The sequence below is a fragment of the Girardinichthys multiradiatus genome, chromosome 3 (assembly GCF_021462225.1).
Source record: "Girardinichthys multiradiatus isolate DD_20200921_A chromosome 3, DD_fGirMul_XY1, whole genome shotgun sequence".
Taxonomy (NCBI): domain Eukaryota; kingdom Metazoa; phylum Chordata; class Actinopteri; order Cyprinodontiformes; family Goodeidae; genus Girardinichthys; species Girardinichthys multiradiatus.
Window position 1 is genome coordinate 16,652,584 of NC_061796.1, and position 27,171 is coordinate 16,679,754.

The 27,171-nt window shown below is 40.2% G+C and overlaps 1 protein-coding gene across 1 annotated transcript in view; it reads right to left on the reverse strand.

Annotated features, from left to right (window-relative positions):
- Positions 1–1,643: 1,643 nt before the first annotated feature.
- Positions 1,644–27,171, reverse strand: part of rspo2 (R-spondin 2) — a 78,551-nt gene continuing 53,023 nt past the window's right edge. The window contains exon 5 of the mRNA XM_047360306.1: positions 1,644–3,149. Coding sequence (XP_047216262.1) covers positions 3,034–3,149 — 116 coding nt within the window. The 3' untranslated portion in view covers positions 1,644–3,033. The remainder of the gene's footprint in view (positions 3,150–27,171) is intronic.

Consider the following 27,171-nt stretch of genomic DNA (forward strand, 5'->3'; position numbering starts at 1 on the left):
AACAGCAGGTGTGTCTCTCAGGTGGCTTGTGGCAAACTTTAAACGAGACTTTTTATGGATATCTTTGAGAAATGGCTTTCTTCTTGCCACTCTTCCATAAAGACCAGATTTGTGCAGCGTACGACTGATTGTTGTCCTATGGACAGACTCTCCCACCTCAGCTGTAGATCTCTGCAGTTCATCCAGAGTGATCATGGGCCTCTTGGCTGCATCTCTGATCAGTCTTCTCCTTGTTCGAGATGAAAGTTTAGAGGGACGGCCGGGTCTTGGTAGATTTGCAGTGGTCTGATACTCCTTCTATTTCAATTTGATTGCTTGCACAGTGCTCATTGGGATGTTTAAAGCTTGGGAAATCTTTTTGTATCCAAATCCGGCTTTAAACTTCTCCACAACAGTATCTTGGACCTGCCTGGTGTGTTACTTGGTCTTCATGATGCTCTCTGTGCTTTGAACAGAACCCTGAGACTATCACAGAGCAGGTGCATTTCTACGGAGACTTGATTACACACAGGTGGATTCTATTTATCATCATCAGTCATTTGGGACAACATTGGATCATTCAGAGATCCTCACTGAACTTCTGGAGTGAGTTTGCTGCACTGAAAGTAAAGGGGGCCGAATAATATTGCACGCCCCACGTTTCAGTTTTTTATTTGTTAAAAAGGTTTGACACATCCAATAAATTTCATTCCACTTCACGATTGTGTCCCACTTGTTGTTGATTCTTCACAAAAAATTAAAATGTTATATCTTTATTTTTGAAGCCAAATACTTTCGCAAAGCACTGTAGATCCAGCTCCGGAAAAGAGCAGCAGCTTTAGACAGCCAGATATAAAGCATCACTCAGGTCAACCCAGCACAGAAGCAGGTCGCCAGGAAGGCACAGGAGCAGGAGTCCCTAGACCAAAGAGGCACAGACCGAGATCCAGGGCACAGAGCTGCCCTGACTGAGCCACACCACCTCCTTCAGCCATGCAGGCTAAGCCCAGGAACTGGTCCCCCGACAGCCCAGGGCCCGCACAGTAGGACCCAAACACCAAACAGGGGGCTTGGCTCACGGACAACTGTTGTAGTTATTCTTTTAATTCCTGTTAGATATAAGGAGCAGCGCATGGTACCTTATTTATGATAAAGGATGTACTGGATCATGGCCCCAATAGTCTTCACTGGAACATTCAGAAGTTTAGAAAGATGTATAGAATGTAACTAATGGTATTCGTTTGCCCTGCACAAAAAGGTTGCAACTGTCTTGATATTGTAGCCTTGAGATGCTTCTTGTACAATACCTTGGTAATGAGAAACATTTTTATTTGCCATCATTTAGGACTAAATCAGGTAGTATTTACTGTCATTGGCAGGGACTAGAATAGCTTTTTAAATACTGATAGATCCCAGCGATTTCCTTCGCTTTTTATACTTTACTGAACCTTGTGTTTCTCATGTGTTCAATACTTTCTGCCTGTGTCAGTCGATTTTATTATGCATGGCTTAATTTATAGACTAATTCATTTAGATTTCATTTTATGTGTGGATTATTTGGGTAGCTATTCCCTATTCGAAACATTTATTGAGTAAAACAATATGTTCAATACTTCTAACCTCCACTGTTATTGCATTGAGAAGTGAGACAAAGATACGACAGCTTCAGAGTTTAGCCACATATATTATAGCCACAGACAGTAATAAAAGGCCTTATCATACAGTCACATGAAATGCAGTTTTAATAAAACACAATGTACACATATGCAGTCCTATGACCATACATTAGCTGGAGCCTAATTATTAAACCTAGAATACATCAAAGCATAGTTTCATTTTTTTCTCATTTTATAAAGCATCAAAAATCAGTAGATGAGGTCAAAAAAATTTTACAGCCTACAACACTTTTATGACAGACAAAATCTTTTCTGCATATATATAAGGAAAGGATATCTTAGAATAACACAAACAGTGTGAGGCAAAATTTCTCACTGAACAAAAAAAAGTACAAAACTGAATTAATAAATAAATCAAATATATACCATATGAATGAAATAGCTATGAGGTGGCTAAGTTTATTAAGTTTTTCATTATTTTATTCTGTAGCTTGTATTACAACCTTTTTCATTTCTAAAACAATTAGAATGGTGGATGACTCAATACTGAAAATACAGTAATAGGCTTTTATAATTCGATCAACTATGTACAAGTCTGTTGCCATGCTAGTTGAACAACATAATTTCATCTTTTTTTTATTAGGTGACACTATACAGATACAGCATTAAGCAGTCTGAACGTAAACAGTTTGTGCTGAGAATAAAATATTTTGCAACTATGCATGGGTTTGTTTTCTTAATATTACTCTGGAAAATATACATAACATAAAAGGCCACACATGGAAAAACTCTGTTTTCATTTAGAGGGAAGGAGGACGAGGGTAGCTTTGACATAAATATATGAACAAAAAAAACTGTCTCTCTTTTTTGAAGATGCCATTTTTTCTGTCCATTAGCATCATTGCTCCAACTGAATCTTCTCTGCTTCTTCATCCTAGAGAATTTGTCACATCCTTCTCTCCGTTGCAGGTTAGCTTCCAGACTCCTTGACTCCCTCCTCTATCTGCTGCTCTCTTCCTGGCTCTCCTGCCTCCACGTTACCTCCTGGTTCCCCTCCATCTTCTGTCACCCTGTACAGTTAATGGTGTCGTTAATGACGTGAAATGAGTTCAGTTATGTTAACTGTGAAGGTCCACAAGGCAAAGGATGGCGCTGGAAGCAGCAGAGTCACCTGGCTGGTCACAGCAACAGGAGGGGGAAGCAGTGGGAGGCAGAGCATGTACTGGTACTGATATCTCACATTTACAGTACATATTATCTTGGGGGGGTAAGGGGGGTGGATTTGTGTCATGGTGGGCAGAGCTGAGGAGGCTTGGGGAGGGCTAGAAGGCAGGTGGGAATATGGATGGGGTTGGTGATAGTTGTCAGTCAGAGTATGGGTGCAGCAGCGGTTAGCAGCTTTGCGTTTTTTTCTGTGTTCACTGGGAGGTTTCAGTCCTTACTGGCTGGAGCGCGCAGAGGCCAAGTGGTCGCTGTGCTGGTTCTGGGCCCTAAACCGCAGCCTCTGCTTGTTGTTCTTCTTTGGCTCTTTGGATCGGTGCTTCCCTGAATTACCTGAGTAAAATAAAAAAATAAAAAAGACAGATTAACTTGATTTTTAATGTGATTCTACAAAGTAAAACAGCCTACCTGAAAAGACATTCTCCAAATGATATATCTGACTCTGGTGGATAGGGGGCAAGTCCACACCACCTTTTCCAGACTTTCTTTGCGCCTTGTTACTTTATGTTGATCTATCATAAAATCACAATAACATATGTTGCACTGTGTGGTTATCCAGGACCAGGTCGCGGGGGCAGCAGTCTTAGGAAATGTTCAAGGGACATGCCTGCAACACTTCTTATGGGAGGTGTCCAGAGGGCATCCGGAACAGATGCCTGAGCCACCTCAGCGCCAATGAACTTGGATGAAGTTCATTTCAGCTGCTTGGATCCAGGATCTCATTCTTTTGGTCATGACCCAAATTTAATGCCCACATGTGAGGGTAAGAATATAGACCGACTGGTAAACCGAGAACTTCGCCTTTCAGCCCAGCTCTCTCTTCACAACCTCTGTGGTTCTGTGGTTGTATTGGGACAGAAAGTCCGTTATACATACTTTTGCAAGACATTGTATTTTTTATTTGCCCAAATTGTATGTTTTTCTGAAATGCAAATTTAGGAGCATCCTAAAAGCCGCTATTCAGTCTGATTTCGGCTGTGCAAAAGCCGAAATCAGTTCAATATTTTTTGCAGATCCCTGGAAAAGCATTAAAGAATAGGTCTTCGTTAGTAAACCAATTACCAATTATTATTTGATGCAGCTAAAATGGATTGATAGAATTAATTAGCTTGAATTTTGACTTTTAAAGGAACTACCAGCAATTCGATGATTGATCATACTGTCTGCATTGGGTCTTAGCTTGATTCACCTCTGTGGACCAAATGTCTGTTTTAGAGAAATGCCTAGCCTGACACAAGTAGATGCTACAAAAATAGACAGCATAAACCTTTTTCAAAGTTTGAAAGGTCCCCCTGCCCAAGAGTAATTCAAACCAGGTTTCACAGGAGAAGGGTAAAGCACCCCGGGGGACTGTGTGCTTGTGTGCTTAAGGTTATGCTCTCTTTGGGACTGCGAAAACTTTGGTTACTGAGCCACAAGGCAACAATTTAGGTGCCAGGGCCACTAATAAAATAATTAAGTGTGTGTGCAAGATGTATGTGTGCAATGGGGGTCGGGGAGGGGGCAGCAAGTGTGAGGGAATTTGAGGAAAACAAAAGACAATCTAATGCCGTGGGGAAAGTAGTGCGGGGCTTGGATGCTGAGACGGTATCTGGTTTTTGATCTGGAACACAAAGAAACAAGCCACGCTATGGTTCGCCAAAGGGGAAGGAACAGGAAAGCGCACTACAGCGAACTATAGTTCTCACATGCAAGCCTCATTCTGGGTCCTATTACTGCACTTGTTAAAGCTACAGTATTTCTCACACAAAATGTAGGTAACGGTGTGTGAAATGTGGCATTATCTTTAATTGCCTCCTTACATGTGCAAGCATCGTGCTGGCCCACTAGGGCCACTCCTACAGAAGACCTGTTTCTCATTCTCAGAATCACACTGTGAGGTACATTTAAAAATATTAAACTGATGCACATGAGAAAGCGAGATGTTGCTTTGCAAATTGGGTCTCCTAGCTATTTCCTGTAATTAATCTAATCTTGTTAATCTTGTTTTATTTTTTTATTTTTTTTGTTGTTAATCTGTACTGTGGTAGTGAAGTTTCCCGCACACAGTTCTATGAAAAACTGTCCTTTGAAAACTATCCTTTCATATCTCTTCCATCACACTCTCATGCCCTTAAATAGAAAAAGATTGTCAGGGGACTTTGTACACTTGCTGATTCCACTTTAGATTTTCTGTGTGAATTACTGTACAATAATGTTTATTGTTTTTTGCCACTCTGAAGCTCAAAGGCACTCTGGTCTATATGTTCATTTTCCTAATTGCTCTGTAGAGGGGTCATTTTCATCCAAAACAGTGTTGCTAGGTGCCTGATAAACATGGCTTTCCATGCAATCAGCTCAAAATGAATTACACTTGATGGCAGTAAAGTGCATATTGCAGCATTAAACTCCCACTAAACGGCTAAGTCCTCTTGGGCCATTTCTCATATGCAAGGCTTCATTTAAAAAGGAAAAAGCTTGCATTTACAACAAATGCTTGGAACACAAAGAAATACGTAAGGGTGAAGTTGAAAAGTGGGCTGGAGTTCTTTTATCTCTACAGTGTATACAAAATGTAAATTCAGACTGCATCTGAGGTTTAAACTAAAGGTACATAGAGACATCAGTTAGTGACTCAGCAGATTGTCAGTTCGCCTGGCTCTGACTGCTGACAGGCCAGTTGTAAACACAACAATGACATTTTTTCCAAGTTGTGACTACATGAAGCACTGCCAGGTTGCACTAACACACGAGGGTGGACATTGGTGTTTAGTGAAAAAGATTCAGTTAGCTATTTTCAGTGTCAGAAGTCAGAAGAAGCATAGGGAGATAAGAAGCTATTGAAAGGAAAGTGTATTTTCTACAACAGTCTGAGACATACCTGCAGTTTGTTTCGGCTGTGAGAGAGAACACCATTGAAACAGAAATTGCTGTTTTAGTATGACTAGCCATGGTTTCCGTGCTAATCGCTAAAAGGTAGAGAAAATTTTAAGTTAAACTAAAATCAATATCGGCAGGTCAAAGCTTTACAAAAACAACAGATTGGAAATTGACCTCAAGATTATGATCTTTAGTTGAAACAAAATAGCAAGCATTCTTCTATCCTGGTTTAATTAAGATCTTCGTAGTTAATATGATTCCATTCCTTATTAAAATCTTATTACCAAAAACGATTGTGTCAGTTTAGATATTTTAAGTCTGAATGTATTATGGGTATTTAATGTAATGTGCAGTATTATGAAAAGGTTTTGGGCAGTAATGAAAAAATGCATCTAAGAATGCTTTCAGAAATATAAAATAATGTTTTTTTCCTAACCATTTACAAAATTAAAATTAAGCAAACAAAAGAAAAAAAAAATCTAATTCATATTTAGTGTTAGTTGCATCAGTTCAGGATGCAATATAGTTCATCAACACGGTGTCTCCCAGAAAAAGATTTTAAAGGCAGACTTGGGTTTCAAGATGTGCTGTTTAAGCTCTTTTGAATAAGCACGATTAAACGTGCAACACGGAGGATGGTAGACACAATGGTTGGCTGAAGAACCTTGATGCAGCAGATGACAAACACAAAAATCTTATTCCCTTTCAAAATCCAAAGACATCCAGGATTTTCATCAGCTAAGAACGGCTGCCCGAAGAAGTCTGAACTGAAGTGGGAATCTTGGACAGGTTGCAACCAAAAACACCATACCACAGACATGGAAATAAAACCAAAGGACTAAACTATGCACTAAAACATCATAACTGGGGCAAAAAATGCTAGCAGGTCTAGACTGGTCACAATGTGAAATATTTGAAATATGTACTATAAGGCAGTTTTTTCACACAAGGGCTGGTTAGTGGCACAATAATGAGTGTCTGGCTACATTGAAGCATGTTGTAGACTTGTTGCAAGTTCGGATTTTTCTGAAAACAGATTTGGAAATTTGGTCCGGATTAACGATGTCTCCGGTGCCAAGAAATACGTGCAGGTCCTTATCCATCATGGAGGCATAAGATAGGCACCAAATTTACTCTGCAGCAGAACAAATAATTCAGTCATGAAGAGGCATCTTCAGTACAAAGAAGAACAAAAAGTCATGGAAGTGATGGTATGGCCCCCATAGAGTCCTGATTTGAACACCACTGAATGGAGGAAGCTTACGTCCGCTAAAGATCGGTGGTTTAGTTCTGTAAGATGTTTGAAACAACGTACCAACCAACCAATTAAACTGTGTGCAAGTTTATGTAGGATTGGTACAGAATTAATGGCAAAAGGTGATCAACAAGGATTTATGCTTTCTTTTTTATGTATTAACTACATGTGGTCAACTGATAAAAATAATAAACGCTAACATTTTTTTAAAGGAGTCTCGGTTTACACCATTTTTCACACCTTTTTCAGCTACTGTACATTGAGTAAAACTATTCTTCCTGTTTAAACAATCAGTTTACCTCAAAATGTTAATCATCTTTACTACCTCCTTCATAGACCAGTTTTCCCTCAGGGGCTTTATATGGTTCTTTGTGTACACTCTCTCCCCCAGTCTTTTCTGTACTTGTGCTTAACTTTCCCCTTGCTTGGAGATTTATTCATATTTCTTACTGCACTTATTCACAAGATGTTGACAAGTTTTGACTTTTATGAGCCAGCACATCCTCAGCAGAGGCAGATTTCTTCCAATTATATTTCTCCCTTAACAACCTTGTTATTATAAATCAAGCCTTAGGTCAGGCTCCAGCAAATTAACTGATGTCACTTAATAAACCCACCTCAGCAGAATCACATTTTATCACACAGTCTCAGTGTTGACAGCTAGAGGGCAACCAATCCCCACATAAACCCCGTCCTCTTGCATTGAATACAGTCCTGGTTAGATTGTCCATCATATCCACCTGGTGAACTCCCATTTACCCTCTCCTCAGGGCGCTGCACACTCGCAACGCTGAGTTCTCATCATCTCATATTTACAAGCGATGTAATCACTTAAGCTGATTACCAGAGTTCATGGGGGAAACAGTTTAATTTCCCTCAATTGCTTTCAAAACCAAGAACAAATTCATAAATCGTGAGAATGCAGAGATAATTTTGTCTTGGAAGGCTCGGTGGGTTTCAAATCTTTGTCTGTCTTTGTTTTGCGTTGTAACTGGCACTGTAGTGGACTGAATGAAAGAACTGTGGCTTTTATAAGTAAATCACAATCCGTCTTTGCAGTTTCTTTCCGCTCTGCCTGCACTTACTATCACTCCAACAAACCACAATTTTACCAATGTTTGGTTGTTTTTCAGAGATCTTTCCTTTGCCTGCTTGAAGTTTGTCTGATTTGGAAATAAAAAATAAATCAAAGAAACAAACAAAAATCCCTAGAGCAAATCAAAATCTTGTTCTGTTTTTTAATTTCCAAATCAGAGTGAAAACCTGCAGTGGCATGGGTTTTGACCACTGCTACGGCAGCTGTTTTTTATTTTTGTAAGAAATACTGTGTATATGAGAAGCATTTTCCCTTTAAAGATTTGTTTTTCTTTTGCCTTTTTATCACATTAAATATTTCATAGCATCAAATGAATTTATATTTGACAACAATAACTAAGTAAATAAAACATTTTGTTTTCAAATTATGATTTCATTTATTAAGAGAAATAAAAACCTATACAAACCAACCTGTGCCTATGTGGAAAAAGCAATGTCCCCCTTAATCTAAATCCTGCTTCTTCCACTCTTGGCAGCAATGACTGCTATTAACTGTGCAATAGCTGGAAATCTTTTGCATCACTGTGGAAGAAATTTTGGTCCTCTCTTCTTGGCAGAATTGTTTTAATTCCGCAACATCGGAAGGCTTTTGAACATGAATGGCCTGTTTAAGGTCATCATGCCACTGCAACACAATCAAATATAAGCCGAGATTTTAACTAGGTGCCTCCAAAACCTTTTTTTTGTTTTTTTATTTGTCAGCCATTCCTATGTGGATTTATGGGGGACGCTTTGGACGTGCATAACCCAAGTGTGCTTAACTGATGGCCAAACATTATGCTTCAGGGCTTTCTGGTAGAAAACAGTTTTTATAGTTGCATCAGCAAGGGCAACGTGTCCAGATCCTGATCTAACCAAGCAGCCTGGGGCATCACACTACCACCACCCCTATGTTTGATTGATGGAAAGTCATATGTGACAGGATGTGTCAAAAAAGTTCTGCTTTTGTATTGTAAGTCCACAGAATATTCTCCCTCAAGTTACTGCGATCATCAAGATGTTTTTTGGTAAATGTCAGATGGGCTTTAGATCGGTAGGTTTTTGCCTTGTAACACTCCCAAGTAGGCTATTTAGCCCAGTCCCTTCCTTTTGTAGAATCATGAAGACTGACCTTAACACTTTCGTACACGTTGGGCTGGAAAAAACTTGCTTTTAAAATTCAGGTTGCTTTTCTCAACATTTGGTGTTTTTTTAGAAATCATTTACAAGGCAATTCAAAATGGTTGTCATTGTGTGGCCGAAAAGTAAAAACATAAACAACTCAATAAAATGCATCCTTGCACTCATAGCATTTATTCATATATTTTGAAATACAGTTAATCTGTCAAACTTGTTCTTATCAATCAGTGATAGTCATTGGTTTCAGAAGTATCACTGACCAATGATATTGGTCAATGTTAATTCTAAACGCCCCAAATTGGGTTAAGAGTTCATCTAAGCTACACTGGTGTGTTGGCCTGAAGGCCTTCACTTGTAAGCTTTGACTTGATGGTTAGAGACAGTATCATGCTGAAGATGGAAATATACACTGCTCAAAAAAATATAGGGAACACTCAAATAACACATCCTAGGTCTGAATGAATGAAATATTCTCATTGAATACTTTGTTCTGTACAAAGTTGAAAATGCTGACAACAAAATCACACAAAAATCATCAATGAAAATCAAATTTATTAACCAATGGAGGCCTGGATTTGGAGTCACACACAAAATTAAAGTGGAAAAACAGACTAGAGGCTGATCCAACTTTGATGTAATGTCCTTAAAACAAATCAAAACGAGGCTCAGTATTGTGTGTGGCCTCCATGTGTCTGTATGACCTCCCTACAACTCCTGGACATGCTCCTGATGAGACGGCGGATTGTCTCCTGAGGGATCTCCTCCCAGACCTGGACTAAAGCATCCACCAACTCCTGGACAGTCTGTGGTGCAACGTGACGTTGGTGGATGCAGCGAGACATGATGTCCCAGATGTGCTCAATCAGATTCAGGTCTGGGGAACAGGCGGGCCAGTCCATAGCTTCAGTGTCTTCATCTTGCAGGAACTGCTGACACACTCCAGCCACATGAGGTCTAGCATTGTCCTGCATTAGGAGGAACCCAGGGCCAACCGCACCAGCATATGGTCTCACAAGGGGTCTGAGGATCTCATCTTGGTGCATAATGGCAGTCAGGCTACCTCTGGTGAGCACATGGAGGGCTGTGCAGCCCTCCAAAGAAATGCCACCCCACACCATTACTGACCCACTGCCAAACCAGTCATGTTGAAGGATGTTGCAGGCAGCAGATCGCTCTCCACGGTGTCTCCAGACTCCGTCACGTCTGTCACATGTGCTCAATGTGAACCTGCTTTCATCTTTGAAGAGCACAGGGTGCCAGTGGTGAATTTGCCAATCCTGGCGTTCTCTGGCAAACGCCAAGCATCCTGCACGGTGTTGGGCTGTGAGCACAACCCCCATTCATGGACGTCAGGCCCTCATACCATCCTCATGGAGTCGGTTTCTGACTGTTTGTGCAGACACATGCACATTTGTGGCCTGCTGGAGGTCATTTTGCAGGGCTCTGGCAGTGCTCCTCCTGTTCCTCCTTGCATAAAGGTGGAGGTAGCAGTCCTGCTGCTGGGTTGTTGCCCTCTTACGGCCTCCTCCACGTCTCCTGGTGTACTGGCCTGTCTCCTGGTAGCGCCTCTAGGCTCTGGACACTATGCTGACAGACACCTAAAACTTCCAACCCTCTTCTCAAGGGCAATGGCGCTTCTATCAGTGTTGACAGTCTAATTCTTGCAAACACACTCAGACTTATATATATTCGCACCCTCAAGATTCCACCGTACCCTTGCTGAATCTTTACTTATGTGTGTGTTGCTTACCCCTGCTGAGGTTTTTTGTACTGTTTCAGACTCTATTCTGCTAAGAATAGAGTCTGAAACAGTATGATTTTTTCGCTTCTATCTTACTTTACCTAAATGTTTGATTTCATTACTTTTCATAGATTTTACCAGTGAAAACCAAACATTATTAGTAACTTAGACTTTAGCTGCTCTTACACCATTGACGCAGCTTTCTTAATTAGATTACTTAGTTCAGCTTCAGCACCAGTAAAAGCAATATATTATTAGCACCTGAAAATGTGGATTAAAGCTGTTTTGTACCAGTGACTCAGCTTCACTAGTTAGAATTCGGTGGAATGATGAGACTTCTTAGCACAAGATGCTTTCCCCTACATAGAGGACTTAATGATATAATTACCTCTTTAGAAAGATTGGTTTAGAACCAGCTCTTACCAGTAAAACCCCAAGGATTATTAATGTTATCTATATCATTGTAATATTGACCAGAGATTTTTAGATTTCTTAGCATTTGATTTGTTTTTCTGTGTTCTTTGTGATTGCATTGTAATTGTATGTACAGCTCTTTGAGTGTCTCATTACTGAAAAGTGCTATATAAATAACCTTACCTTACCTTACCTTACCTTACCTTACCTTACCTTACCTTACTTTACCTTACCATTGATGTGCCATCCTGGATGAGCTGCACTACCTGAGCCACTTGTGTGGGTTGTAGAGTCCATCTCATGCTACCACGAGTGTGAAAGCACCACCAACATTCAAAAGTGACCAAAACATCAGCCAGAAAGCATAGATACTGAGAAGTGGTCTGTGGTCCCCACCTGCAGAACCACTCCTTTATTGAGGGTGTCTTGCTAATCACCAAAGATTTCCTCCTGTTGTCTTTTCCATTTGAACAACATGTGAAATTGATTGTCAATCAGTGTCGCTTCCTAAGTGGACAGTTTGATTTCACAGAAGTTTGATTTACTTGGAGTTATATTGTGTTGTTTAAGTGTTCACTTTATTTTTTTGAGCAGTGTATAAAAAATACAGAGAAGGTAGGAGGCTGATCTGGAGTTAAAAGCATGGATTGCTAATGTCCCATAGGATGACACCACAGCTTTGCAAGTACTATAACCCAGCAATCTGAGCACAACTTCATAATTTGAAAGACATGGTGCAACAAAAAAAACCCATAAAATCATAGGTCCTGTTGTGTTACATAATAAAGGACCAAAAACAACATTAACTGAGGATTGCAACATATGTCACTTGTCACAATTCTGTTAATGCAATCAATCACTTGTCAGATAATACTGAAGATGAGGTGGGAGCATTCAAACGTTTCCGCAGTTAATATGACAGCATGATTAGAAAAGCAATATTTGTGTGTTGGTTATTTGGTTGCTGCATTACATACTTTGTGGGGAGCCTGTCTGTTTTCACGCTTTTAACATGAGTTTCAAGAGAGGTTGAGATTTGTGCTGTTTTTTTTTAAGTGTTTAGTTTTACTTTTTTATTTAGTTTAGTTTAGTTTTACTTTATGTTTGGGCTGGAAACTCTCAGTCAGATCTGACAACCTGCCGTGTGGTTTTGTTATGAAGTTTTGTATTTAGTTCATATATATTTCTATTGTGATTTGAGTTGCTGGCTTTAGTTACAGTTGATAGATCTTAGTTCCTGATTTACTGTTTCGTTGTTAGCTATTGGTTAAGAATCTGTAGTATTTAAGTTTTTGTGTACTCCTAGGTTTGTTTCTCTGACAGTCTTCACTTCTTGTTTCTCATCTGCTATTGAATTTCTTTTGATCTGATTATGATATGTTGCTTTTGATATCTTGCAACCTACCTCATGTTGTCAGGCAGGTTCTATTCAATTAATTTTTTGACTCATAGTTTGGGTCTGGCAATATTTGGGCCTGGGTGTGGCCATTGAAATTAAAATCAGCTTTAAAAAATCCTCATAATTTAACATGGGGGGCTATCATGTTTTTTTTACAAAGGGCCAGGGTTGGTTTGGAAAGCTTTTTTTTCTCTTTATAAATGAAATGGTAATTTGAATTTGAAAACTGCTTTTCTTAGGTTGTCTTTGTCTGATAATACAATTTAGACATATAGATGATCGGAAACGCATGTGACTAAGAAGCTAAATCAGAAAAAATCTGTAATGGGGCCTATACATTTTCACAGCACTACATCTGTATATGTGTGTGTGTGTGTGTGATTGAGACACAAGGCATTTCAGTGACTGTATACTTCTGTATCACCTATGCGAGCTTGAGAAATACTTAGTGTCATTTCCAATATTTCCAGTTGCAATGCCCGTGTGAAAAGAAATATTAAACCTCCCTGTGTTCACTGTGATGACGTTCCACCGTAACCTCTCTAAAACCAGTCCACAGACCATTTTTTTTCTTTTTCATATTTCTCTTTTTTTCCTCTCTCTGTGTCCATCTGATGTTATTCAAGCAAGTCAGCAATAAGTGAAATGTGTGTATGCTGAAGATCCTGCTAAGAGTTAAGCAGTCTAAGATGTATCATATTATTAGGGTAGAACTCCAGAATTATATCTCCTTGCGGAATGGCAATATGACTACATGCCCAACTGATTCACTGAAAGATAATCAGTCAAATCCATATCCAGAAGGAAGGAAGCCAAAGCCAAAGCTCTCCTTGTCTGTGTCAAAACTAATATCTTTGTTTTGGAAAAAGGGACTAAATTCAAGATGTTTACTTTGTCACCAACTGGGTTTGTGGGATTTCTCTGCTCAAAAGTAGAAACAGTTTTTATTACTTTAATTCCTGTTTAATCGCAGAAGCCATGACCCCAAGAAAAATAAAAGCAAAGCACCAACCGTTGGCATGAGCCGAGTGCCGTCATCCACTAACGCTCCAGTGACAGTGCAGGGATCGAAAGGTCTAATCTTATCTCCTTTGCCCTGCGGCTTGAGAAAAGTCAATGACTGACCTCAAGAAAGCATTAAGACGTACTGTAAATGAGATCGTGTGCTGCTGAAAACGCTCCCTTGCTCTCCTGTTACTCAATCCCTCCAAGCGACGCAGACAGTCAACTAATACCTTTCTAAGGACATGGAGGAGACATGGGAGGCAAGGCAGCAACAATAACAACATCCAAACAGTTTTGGAAAATTCTCCTGTGGACTTATAGAAGGTAGGGCTGGAGTTTTTTGGCTTTGTCTTTTTCATAAACAGGCCAAAGCGGAGGCCATTATTTGTGAGGCAAGGAGAAAACTACTGGCGCCAGTGAGATTTGATTTCAGCGGCAGAAATTGGATTAGCAGCCATTAAGGGTCTCCTCACACATACATTTATAATGCTGTGAAGGAGGAAAGATCTGCAGCCAGCCAGTACTCTCCTCAGTAACCCACTGACAACCCTTCTGTCTGGGAAAAGGTTATGGATGCTGACACTGCCCTGTATTAACTGTTGAACTTAGTTTGCAGCTGATTTATAGGTGAGACTGAGTTATATGACCTTAACTGACCCATAGTTCATTAAGGCCTAGGCCAGAGGGGTAGGCAAAAACTTATAATGGTGCTTTGTGCTGTGGTCTGAATGCAGGGAAAGGCTCTAGAAGGGCAATGTGACGTTCGTTATGGAGAAGAACTTGACATTGATGAAAATGCACATTAAACGACTTGCTTGGATGGGAGCTTGGATGGGAAAAGATGCTTAGTATTAAATGGAAACTAAAGGGGCAGATGTGCAGACGAGAAAGAACAATAATTACAATAGGCTCATCTTGCGAGACAGCTGACGGGAGGTTCTCTGCACAGTGTCACTTAGCACTAACAGGGTTACTCTGCATGACACATTTTCGTTCAAATGTTTTCAGTCTGTCCTCCAGTTTCCCTGTGCTCTGCTTACTATCATTGTGCCACTGGGTGAGAATGATTTAAAGCATACACATCCGAGTTAAAAACCTACTGTTGAGAGAAGACTGCTCGTTATTTTCTCATCTATAACTAGTTCTGGAATAGCCAGAAGATTTAAGAAAGCAAGTTAGCTCACTCTTCAGCGCCTTGACACCTCGTTGCACTGACTGTAAGTTAAAGCAAAAGCCCAACTCAGAGATTGATGTCTCTAAGAGGAGAAGTCCTTTCAAAACATGCGTGACTGACAGTGAATAATGTTCCAGTGGTGAGTGCTGAAAAGGCCATTTTTCTCCCTCTGGAGGTGGTTCATCGGCAGCAAGAGGCAACCACAGTCTGTCTAGAATGGGTATGCCCTTGATGCCCTTGAGTAGTAAGGTTCTTTTCCAGTAGTCTACAGAGAGCTTATAGTCCCACTCCATGATTTTCTCAATACAGTAAGAGAGAACAGTTCCCTCATGTTGTTCAGGTTATGACTACTGGCTCAAAAGCTTGGGGAGTGGTCATCAAACAGGTACCAACCATGACAAATGTCAAATTAGACCAACCTCCAAAAGATTTTAACTTGAACTTGCATTTTCCAGTGAAAGGTTCTGTACAACAAACTTGTATGTAAACATATGTATGGAAAAACATATTTTTGGTGTACACAAAAGAACCGCTCTGTACAGACAAGTTAAAAAAGCCTTGATGCAGAGAAAAGCAGAGTGTCTAAGCCATGTCAGTCGGGAATTACAAGCAAGAAAAACTAAAGAATGCCAGAGTTTGAGAAAACACCAAGAAACATATTCGTTGCAGTCCACCATGCTCTGTGGGATCTTTTGGACTGGTGCTTATCTCCAGTGGTCCTTGAGCAAGAAGCAGGGTACACTCTGAACAGGTCGCAAGTCCTGAATAATATTCCCTCAAGGCAAGATGTTATTGAAAATATGTCACTGAATATTGTCTAGACAACGTGAAAATGTGGTTGAAAATTGAAAGATGAAAAGACCACCAGACAAAAACGGTTGTTATCACTACATGTGGCTGAAAAGTTGCTAAAGTTCTTTGGATGGGTTAACCAAAGCTGACTTTCAACTCCTTTGTTCACAGAACAAAGGAGTTTAAGAGAAATTTGTTAAAAATACTAAAATATTTAAATAAAATATTGCTAATAAAAAAGCTTTTTAGAATATCTTTTGTAGCTCTTAACGTGTACAAGCAGTGCTGATTTATCTTTTTGGTGCTCAGTTGAGCCATACTCAACCCGATTTACTGAACAAAATAACATCAAGCTTTAACAGCAGCAATTAAAAATATGTACAAAGCTGCCTCACTCTTTCAGTTTGTACATAACTACACACTATGTCATCAAGAATAACTGATATTTTTAAAATTGTCAGTCAGTCATTTTCTACCGCTTATTCCATAGTGGGTCTATGGGCGAGAGGCGGGGTACACCCTGGACAGGTCGCCAGTCCTTTTTAAAATTGTAAAAGTGAAAAATATTTTTAAAATTCCTGTATCAGTTAACTGGTTGTAAGAGTTATACGGGACTGAAATAAAAAAGGAGAATAAAATGGGAAATAATATTGGCCAGTTTAAATTCCTTCCCATTTTATTTGAGCTTTACACCAAGTAAGATGCATATTTGAAGTCTAAAATGGAGATATCTGAGCTGAAGACAACTAGGCACAGCAACAGGGGGCAAGATTTCCTCATCTGTAGCAGTAAAGCAGTTCTGTCATTATTCCAAATCGTTTGGTGGGGGTACCAGACAGAAAAGAAGAAACTGGGTCTGTAGAATTAGATCATATGACGGAATATGGTTTCTGGTTTGTGACTTCCTGCCAACTGCTACAATTTTCCCACTTCCACTTGGAGTTGCCAAAATATAAAGACACAGTTTAGCTTTAAAGCAGAAATCCGGGTAAACATCGGCACCCCCTGCAGCAGGGAGAGATAATCTGAATGGAGGCATGATGTTTATGTGAGTCACTCTACACAAAAAACTTGGAAAAGGACTCAGTCAGTAAGATATGAGACTCAGTTTTCATTTTTTAGTTCTCCAACAAATGGAGCCTTGCATTATGCTGTGGCTTTACATGGTCCACTGTGTCATGAAGGTACTGTCAGCAACCGGGATGTGAACAGCAATCACACAAGGGGCCAGCATAGCAAGATGCGCTCTGAAACCGCAAGACTCAAAAGAGATGGAAGCAGTCCCCTCTGCAGTCAGCTATCTCCCAACTACTCGTCAACACATCTGGGCCAAAGAACGTGGGGGCTCTCCTGCCCCACAGGCGCTTGGGTAAATGAGGGATAATTAGCTTTAGTTGACTTTAATGAATGGCTTAATGTTGCGTTTCATTTCTGATGAGAAAAATATAAAGTCAGGCACTTATCAAAGAGAGGCCCTGTGCTGATGTTCCAGAGGGCGTGCTGCTGGTGTTGGTCTTTATGTTATTCTGTTTGTTGTGTGTTAAGGGGAAAGGCACTGCAGGGAGCGGCTTGACATGCGACCACAGATCCAGAGTTCAGGAAACCTGCTGGGATATACAGTAGCAAATTCATCATCTGAGCCCGTAAGTTACTACAGATGTGAACTCTGTTTGTTTTTTCTCAAAGATAATAACAACCATGGCACTCAACTTTAATTTCCATGTTCTCTATGGCAAGATGAGATCTCCATAAAGCCTTTGATCCATCTTATAATTCCCACATGCTGAGATATAAAGCAGGAAATGTCTTGCGGAGTTATGATAGTCATCCATCATAGCCACCGGTAAGTGTATTGTGTTCAACTGATGAAATTTATCATTTTTCAACAGACACACGACTCAGCACATATTTATTTGCTTGATTTAATCTTTAGTAAAAAGCTACCCTTATAGCTGTGATATAACTGTCATTACATTTGCACTTCTTCACAATGACACACCCACTGGTGACCATTGCTTTACTGTTAAAGTGTGAAATGTCAATAAAAATTGACATGACAGTTTATTTTGGTGAACATGTACTTTTTATAGCAAACCAGGCCTTTTGTTCACAGGCAAATGGAACATACAGCAAATGCTCCCTCCAGTTGACTTTACTAATCCTTCTGTAGCTCTATAAAGCAGCACCTCACCAGGATTACCTGTGCAATTTTAAAAGCAGCTCTGTGGCTGCAATGGATCAAGGCAGGAAAAGCAAATCCTGCAATGGAGGTGAATTCCTCCCAGTGGCATTAAACAAATATGTGGAACATTCATTATTTGTTTGGGGGGGTGGGGGGACTGCAGAGCTGGGATATATCGGGTATAATGTTAGTCTGGACTTTGAGTAACAGGGGGTTACTCAGGACCCCCAATGGATCATTATGGCATGGGATTTACCTGGCTCAGCCATCTCCCATGCGCCTGTAAGTCTTGACCAAAAGCCCCCTGCATGATAGTGCCTGAGCCCTCACTTTAGAGAGGAATAAAACAGTAGCTAACAGCTAAGAAAAGACACGCAAGGTGGTGTACCAGAGGTACTAGCTTGTGTGCACCCACATGAGGCCTTGCTCTGCATTGCTTTTATCTGTCATTTCTTTCCTTGAACTGTGCAATCTACAAGCCATTAACACAGAATTTGTTCAAAAATGGGCACAAAGAGCCCCTCCGTAACCTGCCACAGCTATCTCAAGTCAACATCATGAGCTGTCAACATTTCAGAACAAAGTGTGCATGGACAATTAAAGCCAGCCTTCCATAAGCAGGGGTTGCAGCAGCTCTTTTACTTAGTTAAAGGGATTTTTGAATGGGAGTCAAAAGGGGGTCGTTCATTTCCTCTTTGATTACATGCTTGCATTAGTTGAGGGATTGCTGCAAAGTCTACAACTCAATGTAGACTTTGTTGTTCAATGTCACTGTAAGCTTGCTGAGGTGGAGGGATTGTTGCAAGGACAATGATTCAATGTAATCCACTGGTATTCCTTATGTAGATAACAATTTCATTGGCATTATATTATCAACTGACTTTGATTGTACTGTACAACAGTTGGAATTGAGCTGCACTTGAATTTGAATGAGTCTATAATTGTAGTATATCGGAATGATTTGTACTAATATGAATTGAGGTTAAACCTGTTTTCTACAATAGGGCTGCAGTTGGTACTGTTGCTCTATGGCAACAGTATAGTGGGTTTGAATCCTAGCCTGAGGTCTTTCTGCATAGAATTTGCATGTATTTCCCATGTATGCTTGAGTTCTCTCTGGGTACTCCGACTTCATGGTTTTTTCTCCTACAATGGATTGGAGACCTGTCCAGGGTGTACCTTGCCTCTTGCTCAAGTGCTCCTGGAGATAAGCTCTGGGTTTTTGTTGGTGGTATAGAAGTTGCATAGTTTTAGATCAACAATCTAAAACTATGCAAAAATTGTGAAAGTGTGAATTTTGACTTTTTGTCAAGAGCATTATTTGACATGATGAGTTGTTTGTATTTATTTTTTAACTGATAACTTTCCTTGTAGAATTAAACTACATATAAAGATGATTCATTTCAATCGAAATATTACTTGTTCAGTCATTGCTGTGCCCCAGCCATTGATAAAAACTTAGATTAAACATGGACTCATGTGTACATGTACTCTAAAATGTGCACAAACAAAGATGCTGGTAGACACCTCTGCACCTTTAAATACAGTTTAACCTATACTTAGTCTAGCCCAGGAAGGATGAGTCACAGATTGAACACCCGTGATGCCATGCAGTCACAGACAAAATCACTTTCCTCACACCTTGTTCTATACCATACAACTCTCCCAGAGAGGCGAACAGAGGACTAATTCTTCAAACCTGGATCCAGAGTTGACTATGATCTGATCTTAGCAAATCCGTTTATTGAGAACAACCAAACATTAAGTATGATATGCTGTTAGAGTACCCAGCGATCACCCAAAAGGGGAATTAAGGCAACCTGTCTTTAATATTTCTTTCTGAGCCTCTGCAGGAAAGCAACTTAAGAAATTTCCTCGAAGAGACATTGTCCCAGTTGAGTGAGTTTTCCTCCTCCCTGCCGAGTGGAGACGACAGAACTCGCAATATTGCATGTCTTCCAACACGTCTGTCTGGGTAATGGGAGCTACCCCCTTAATGGCTACTGAGAATAGCTGCCCTGTTCCTTTGTTTGTGCCCGCCACGTGGCTGGACTAGGTCAACTTCGCAACCCAAACCACTGCCCTTTGGACCTCCCATCCTCCTTGTTCAAAACAGTGCATGTATGAGGTAGTTCTTTGGCAGAGAAATTAGTTTAGGATGAAACAATCTAAATATTGTTAACTTCATGATGTGTTGCTTTGTGTGTGGTTCAGTTTTGAGTGCTAGCAGGCTATCTGCTCAGCTAATGTGAACAGTCTGCTAAGCTTTAAGGCCAGTTATTTGTTCTGAGATTTGTTGTAAAGTTATGACAAACTTTATTTTAATGGGTGGTTTTAAACACAGATCGACCATAATGAGCACCCAGGTCTCATACATGCATTAACATGTATATGAAGGGTAATTAAAGCTGCAGTAGGTAACTTTTTTTAAAATGTATATTTTTTTACATATCTGTTAAAACTGTCACTATGTCCTAACAGTATATTATACAGATAATCTGTGAAAGAAATGAAGCTCCTCTGGCTCCTCCAAGTTGTCCTACTGCCATTTGCAGAAGTACACCATGAGAAACAACCCATCAGAACCAGGAGCAATGCTTTAGCAGTGCCAATCACACTGCTGTACCAGCTGCTCACACCCCTCCCCCGCACTGCACGTACTGTCATTTAAGATCAAGATTGCTGGTGTGCTGCAGCTGTGCTAATGGCGGAGAAATAATCTAACATTACAGAAAAACTACCAGTGAATGTGACATAGCTGTTTATCCACCATCATATGTGGCCCTGCCCTTCTAGCCGGCATTCACAGCAGGCTCTGCTGGGGGGGAGGTCCTGGGGAGGAAGGTGTCGTAAGCACAGCAGGGAGCAAGGGGGAGGGACCTGTTAGGGTGTGCTTGTTCAAATTTTCAGGCTAAGTCCACGGTTTTCTCAAAACTCCCAACACACCTTTAAAGGTACTTGTTCACCACTTCTTTAAAGTCAACCAATCATTAAGCTCTCCTTTGTTAGCTAAAACCACCAACGGCTAAAGCTAGTACCAGGCAGGTCACATATCTACATATGACTCGTTGCCATCTTATAAGAGTTTATAGATGTTCCCTGTCCCCATTTTAGTAGTCCACTACTCCATGTGTTGACTAGTATAAACATTAAGATCAATTGTATAAAGGATTATTGATTTTTTATTCATAGCAAATAATATTTCGTGAATGTTATTTCACCAAGGATGGCAACATTTTATGTTAAAATTAAATTATCCAAAAGGGTTCATTTCTGATTCAGGTAACTTAGCTTGACTAGCTAGTTATCAACAGATGCTAAGTGCTAATATGATGTTGTAACAGTGTTTTTGTGAACCCCAGAAAGATATGAGCGCAATAAATAGTGATCCAAAGAGAAACACATGATTGTCAGTGTGCTAATGGCATCAAATGGGCCATGCCAACTTGTTTCTGGGAGGTTAAGTGTGAGAATCTCTATGGCTGCTTAGCAATACTCTTTCTGGAATGTATTAAAGTGCGTGTCTCTGTGTGTGTGCGCTCATAAACTACAGGCTCAGCTCATGATGTGTGACCTCTGGTCGACCTTGTCTCTGCAATTTTAAGCGAGTGGTCTAAATGCTAGCCTGGGATGTAAAACCACTGAATAGAATTCCTAAACATTGTTGCAAATGCTGTTTCTTGAGAAAGTTGTAAATATTGAAGGCGAAAAGCCAGCTGGTTATATATAATCACAATGAACTCCTTGTGATCAGTTACAAGGTAGTCCTTTTCATCATTCAGTATATTGATGTGCACTGGGGATGAAAAATACTATCATGTTTCAAATAGCTGTCTTCAACTCTACCCTCTCATCCAAACATGCTTACTTCTAGTTCACAAAAGACCAAGATGCGGAATGCCAAACCCAAAGCTTCAACACCGCAGTTCACAAACCAATGGAAGAAATTGTAGCGGTTGTGTCCAAGTCTTAAATTTGGTATATGTATACGAACTGTGCAAGAGAGTTTGACAGTTGTAACAATACAAAATAAAGTGATATGGAAATATCAAGACATAAAAATGAGACCATATGTGGCCTACAAAGTTAGATATAGCTATGTCCTATATTAGCGTTTTCCACAGTGAGGACATGAACACGGTCTCTTTTGTTTTTTTTCCACCATGTCTGAATCCCTGTGGTCTCAATGAGACTCCAAGGAAACAAAAAGGATGTAGAAGGAAATTGTTCAGCATGATTCTCACTTCATATTTCATCTCCTTTCATGCCCCCTTCTCTCTACAGGGAAATTCAGAAGGAAATCCCTCCTGGTCATGGAGTACAACTGTCCCGAAACAAGATCAGCTATTAACAAGTGGGAAGCCACTCTAAGTCCAACAGGCTTAGACACAAAAACAGAGACAGGGGCCATCAGGATCACTCCACAATCCCCATGCAATGGCTAGTGATGAAGGAATCAAGATTGCCTGGCTCCTTTTGTTTTCTTTGATCTTTCGGCTAACGTTCAAACATAGTTTTTGTTTAGTCTCCTGTGATGATCCAGCGGACTGCACATATCTTATGATAAAAATAGTATCTTAGTTGACATTGGAAGAAAAGAGGAGGGGCTGTTTTTTATGTTTATAGAGATCCTGTTGCACAGAGACAGAGGTAAAAGCCAGTGCAGGAAGGGCTTGATCCTCTTTAAGGCCTGTGCTGCATCAAATACTTGTCAAACACCAGGCAGACAGACAGCTGAATGGCTCTGACAGATATGATCACAGAAAGGGGCAGTTAAGAGTCACCGCCTGCTCCGCTCCTCTATCAAGACACAATACTATTGTCAATAATACACCTTCAATTTACAGGAACACAACAGAGAGCCTTGAGGCAAATGGCAGGCATTTTCTTGTTGTGCTTAACTGTGTATGATTACAGTGCCATTTCCACGGTTGTTTGAGGGTCTCACCTCTCCAAAGAGAGGTATGCAGCATGTCACCAGGATGTAGTATAAACTCCCTCCTACTAATTCAAAAGGACGTTCTCAAGGCTAATCGAGATCACGCACTTGAACCCTGCCACTTAGTGGGACAGTCCGTTTATGTTTTGAAAAGATTTGATACGGTACCATGAATGGCTTGAGTATCATGACACTGAATGTTTAATCATGTTCTGAGGTTTTCCTTGAAGAGACCTCACATTCAGGCAATATGGTATCTACTAAAAGTAGGTATACAACTAGTCATTTAATGGTTTTCTTTATTTTCATGACTATTTACATTGTATGTAGATTCTCACTGAAGGCATCAAAACTGTAAATGAAAGGATATGAAATAATGTAGCAAACAAAAAATTGTAAAATAACTTTAATTATTGTTTATATTTTAGACTTCTCAAAGTAGCCACCATTTCCTTTGATGACTGAAATATTAACCTTTGACCTTCACTCAATACACCTGTGGGACGTTCTTTCAAGAGTCTTCAGAAAACCATTCAAGGTGCCTACCTCGTTAAGCTCATTGAGAGAATGCCAAGAGCACTAAGCAGTAATCAAAGGGGAAGCTATTTTGAAGAATCAAAATTATTATTTTTTAGGCAGTAAAGAGTTATTTCACATGTTTTGTTTACTAGATAGTTCTAGATGTGTTCCTTCACAACTTCGATGCCTTCGGTAAGAATCTCAAATGTAAATACTCATGAAAATAAAGAAAACCATTCAATTAGAAAGTGTATCTAAAACTATCAGCCATTTAAGTCAGGTGTTTTGGACCAAGGATACATCTAAAAGGCACAAGACACTGACTGGCCTTCGTGGACTAAAGTTGCCTCCCACTGTTTTAAACACATGAACTGTTTTGAGGTTATTATCCTGCTGGAAAGTTAACACCCCAGCCTCAAGTCTTTTTCAGCCTCTAACATGTTCTCTACAAGGATAGTCCTGTATTTCATCCATCTTCCCATCCACTCTAACCAGCTCCCCCTGTCACTATTCATAGAAAAGGATCCCCCGAGCATGCTGATGCCGTATCATCATTGAGAGGACAAGTTAAGGCTATTTTGTAGTATGACTTTTCTCCCACCCACAGCTTTTTTCATGTGGCCTACAAAGTTTCATGAAATATTGGGAATGTGTGGCATTCTAAATCTTTGTACTGCATATTCAAAATTCTGCATATAGTAAAAGTAACATAGGCTAACTTTGCTAAGAATCAAACTGCGATAAGTCAGAACCATTGCTAGTTCATAAGTCAGGACTGGTGTGTTGAAGCAAGTGGTGTTTCATGTAGTGAGAAATCACGCTAAAGTCAAAAAACTGCAAATTTCTTGTTACATCACTTTCTGTTGTGCTTTTCATTCTAATGAAAGTGTGGTGCTTTTAAGAACCTTTAGGCTGGCTCTGGCCTCTACTTACCACTGTAATGGTGGTGGTGTGAGTCAGCACCCCCTGTATTTGTCACTGTCAGTTCATAGAAACACCCAAAAGCACAAGCAGACAAGGGCCAGCAGGCCTATACTTGAATCTTTGTTGTGTCTGCATGTCGACACAGTGGGTCCACGCTCACCAGTATGAGTAGGTCAACAGCCCTCTCTCGGAATGACCGGCTGTAATTAAAAGCCATGATGTCTCTAATAAAGACAGCCTCAAGAGATAGAGAACTGGAGGGAAGGGATGTGGGAAGAGGAGTTAAGGGAAGAGGAGCTCCTGATGGCTCAGCCAGAGCAACTGTTCACCAGATGTTTTCAGGCTCCCCTGTTTGACTCCACGCCTTTCTTCTTTTCTCCTTTAGTGAGACAAATGGGGAGAGAGCACTGCAGAGCCCGAAAAGCGTCTCTGTATGATACGTTTCTAGCAAACCCACTCTTCCCTGTGGCACATATATTGTTCCCCCAGCCAAGCACAATGATATGTGATACACTAGTAAGCGTGTGTCATTTGAGTGTGAGACAGGGAAAAACAGTGAGAACTGGGCTGGGGAAAGGAGTAGATAATGTGGCCACTTCTTCTGCTTGTGCGGCCTTTTCAAAAATATGTCGGTGTCTATTACATGTTTCTCACATTCTGGTTTTGTGGATGTCTGTGTGCATGTGCATCCTTATCTGTCTGGTGTGTTGTGGATGGGGAGATAAAAGGATCCCGCAGGAGAGCTGGCAGCAGCTCTGGACTGGAGGTCTGGCAGACAGAAAGAGGAGGTGCAATGAGCCTACTCCAACCATCTCTGCTTATCTAAATATGATGCGAGGACATCCGATGCAGGGGCCTGCTTCAAGCTACCATTAGTCTAATAAGGAAACTTGACTTACTGTCAACCTAAATCTGTTCCAGTCCAGGACAAATACAAGTAGACCATCAATATATTCCCTATATCAAGACAAACTACCTTGTTTTAATGAGCTGGAATAAGCTTTATTACCAATTTTACAATTTGCCACAATTGAAAAAGTTCAGTTAAAACCAAGCGGCCAGTGAATATAAAAGAAGACACTATCAACAACCCCACTGGCCTAAATCCATTTTGGGGCAAACATCAATCCTTTATACAACTGGAAATCTGGAATCATGCGTTTTATTAAAATTTCAAGCACACTTCAAAGATCGTCTCACAAGCTGTTGCAATCAACCCTTGTAAAGATTGCATTACAATTGCTGTAAAAAGTTCAATCACACATGGGCAACTCCAGTTGCCCATGAAGGAAACGTCTGGTGAACGTTGGCTTTACATCTCTGACTGTGTCATGGCCAATATCAGCTTGCATACTGCACGGGGAGGCATGAGAACAGGAAAACATTCCACTTCGGGAGTCTGTTCTTGTTCTTTCCTTTTCTGCAGTTTGCAACCACTTTGTTTTCTACTGTATGTCAGCTGCTGTGGGGTTGTTGATGCTGACTCATACCCGTTAATTCCTCTGCCAGAGAAAGACAACTGAAGTCTCAAACACCCTTCCAGAATCCCTTGTCTTCATTAAAGTCATATTAAGAGACTTAACAACTCAATGATTAATTTACCCCACGTTTTATTTCAGATTGTAGTTGCATAATATCTGCAGGGGTTAAACAGACTCCACATCAAAATCAAAGATGTACTCTTACAATGTCTGCTGAGTAGCCAACAGCAATAATATTAACAGAAAGTTGAGGTATTTGAGATGTGAAGATGAGCCTACAAAATGCAGCTTAGGAAAGCTACCCCTCTTTCAGGCCAAATGATGTGAAAACATCCTTCACTCGCACCCCTCCTCTTTCTTCCTGCTTGGAAAAGACCAGATGACAATAATGTGGAGTATGGAGCACTGCTGAGCGTGGCTAACCCTTCCTCTCCTACCTCCCTCCACCCCATGGTCTTTGAAAGGCCTCCACATGTTTATGGCTCATGCCTGTGGTATGACGATGGATTCTCCATATAAAAGCCAACAGGATCATGGGGTGTTTAAAATATTGCCCTCTGAAGACAGTTGCTGACAAAAGGACAGCAGTCATATTTATTTTGGTCAAAGAGTAGATTTCACTTAGCGAGACGTTAATCAAAGACCCCTATCCAGTTTCTCCTGGTCCCCAGCATCATAAAAAACCTTCCTCTGCTCAGCAACATAAGGAAAATACCCACAGCAGAAAATAATATTTTTAGTGATGTTCTGTTGCACTTAAATATTTAACACTGGCACATGGCAAGACGCGGAAAACATACCCAAATGATGGTTGAAGGGCCATTTCCACATAGCCCAGACATGAACATAGACTATCGGTTAAAGATAGTTCTAAAACATAAAACTTTTTTCATTTGTATGCATCACAGTGTTGACTATGTCTGTGAAATTAATTAAATGTGTATTTTAAGATTTTTGCTCCACATCATCAAAAAAACAAAAAAGCTGATTATCAATAAAATCATTCTGTTTCCCCAATGACTTCTCTGATGCAGAGAATGCTGATGGAGAACTCAACAGTTTTTTTGAGTTTATCCAACAAATTAAGAGTTTTTTACTCAACATAATGAAAGTGACAGACAAAGACCGTAGAGGGTCAGTGCAGCATCCATTTTGTCTGTTTGATGTGACCCTCTCAGACACATGTGGAATGCACAGAGACTTGCTAAAACACTAGTCCTTAAAAACAACATCTGAAGCAAGGTGATACATGTATGGAGTTGCAGAAACACTTTGTATAAGTCTAGTCTGTTTTCAACTAACTGTAACTACAAGAACACATATTTTGAGCAAAATTATCAAAGAGTTATATAAAAACTGAGAAGAATCAAGCTACAAACTTCTCCCTATCCATTGGGAAACAAGCATTTATTTATTGAGGACTTAGTATTTGTATGTGTATTAGACCATTCTAGCAG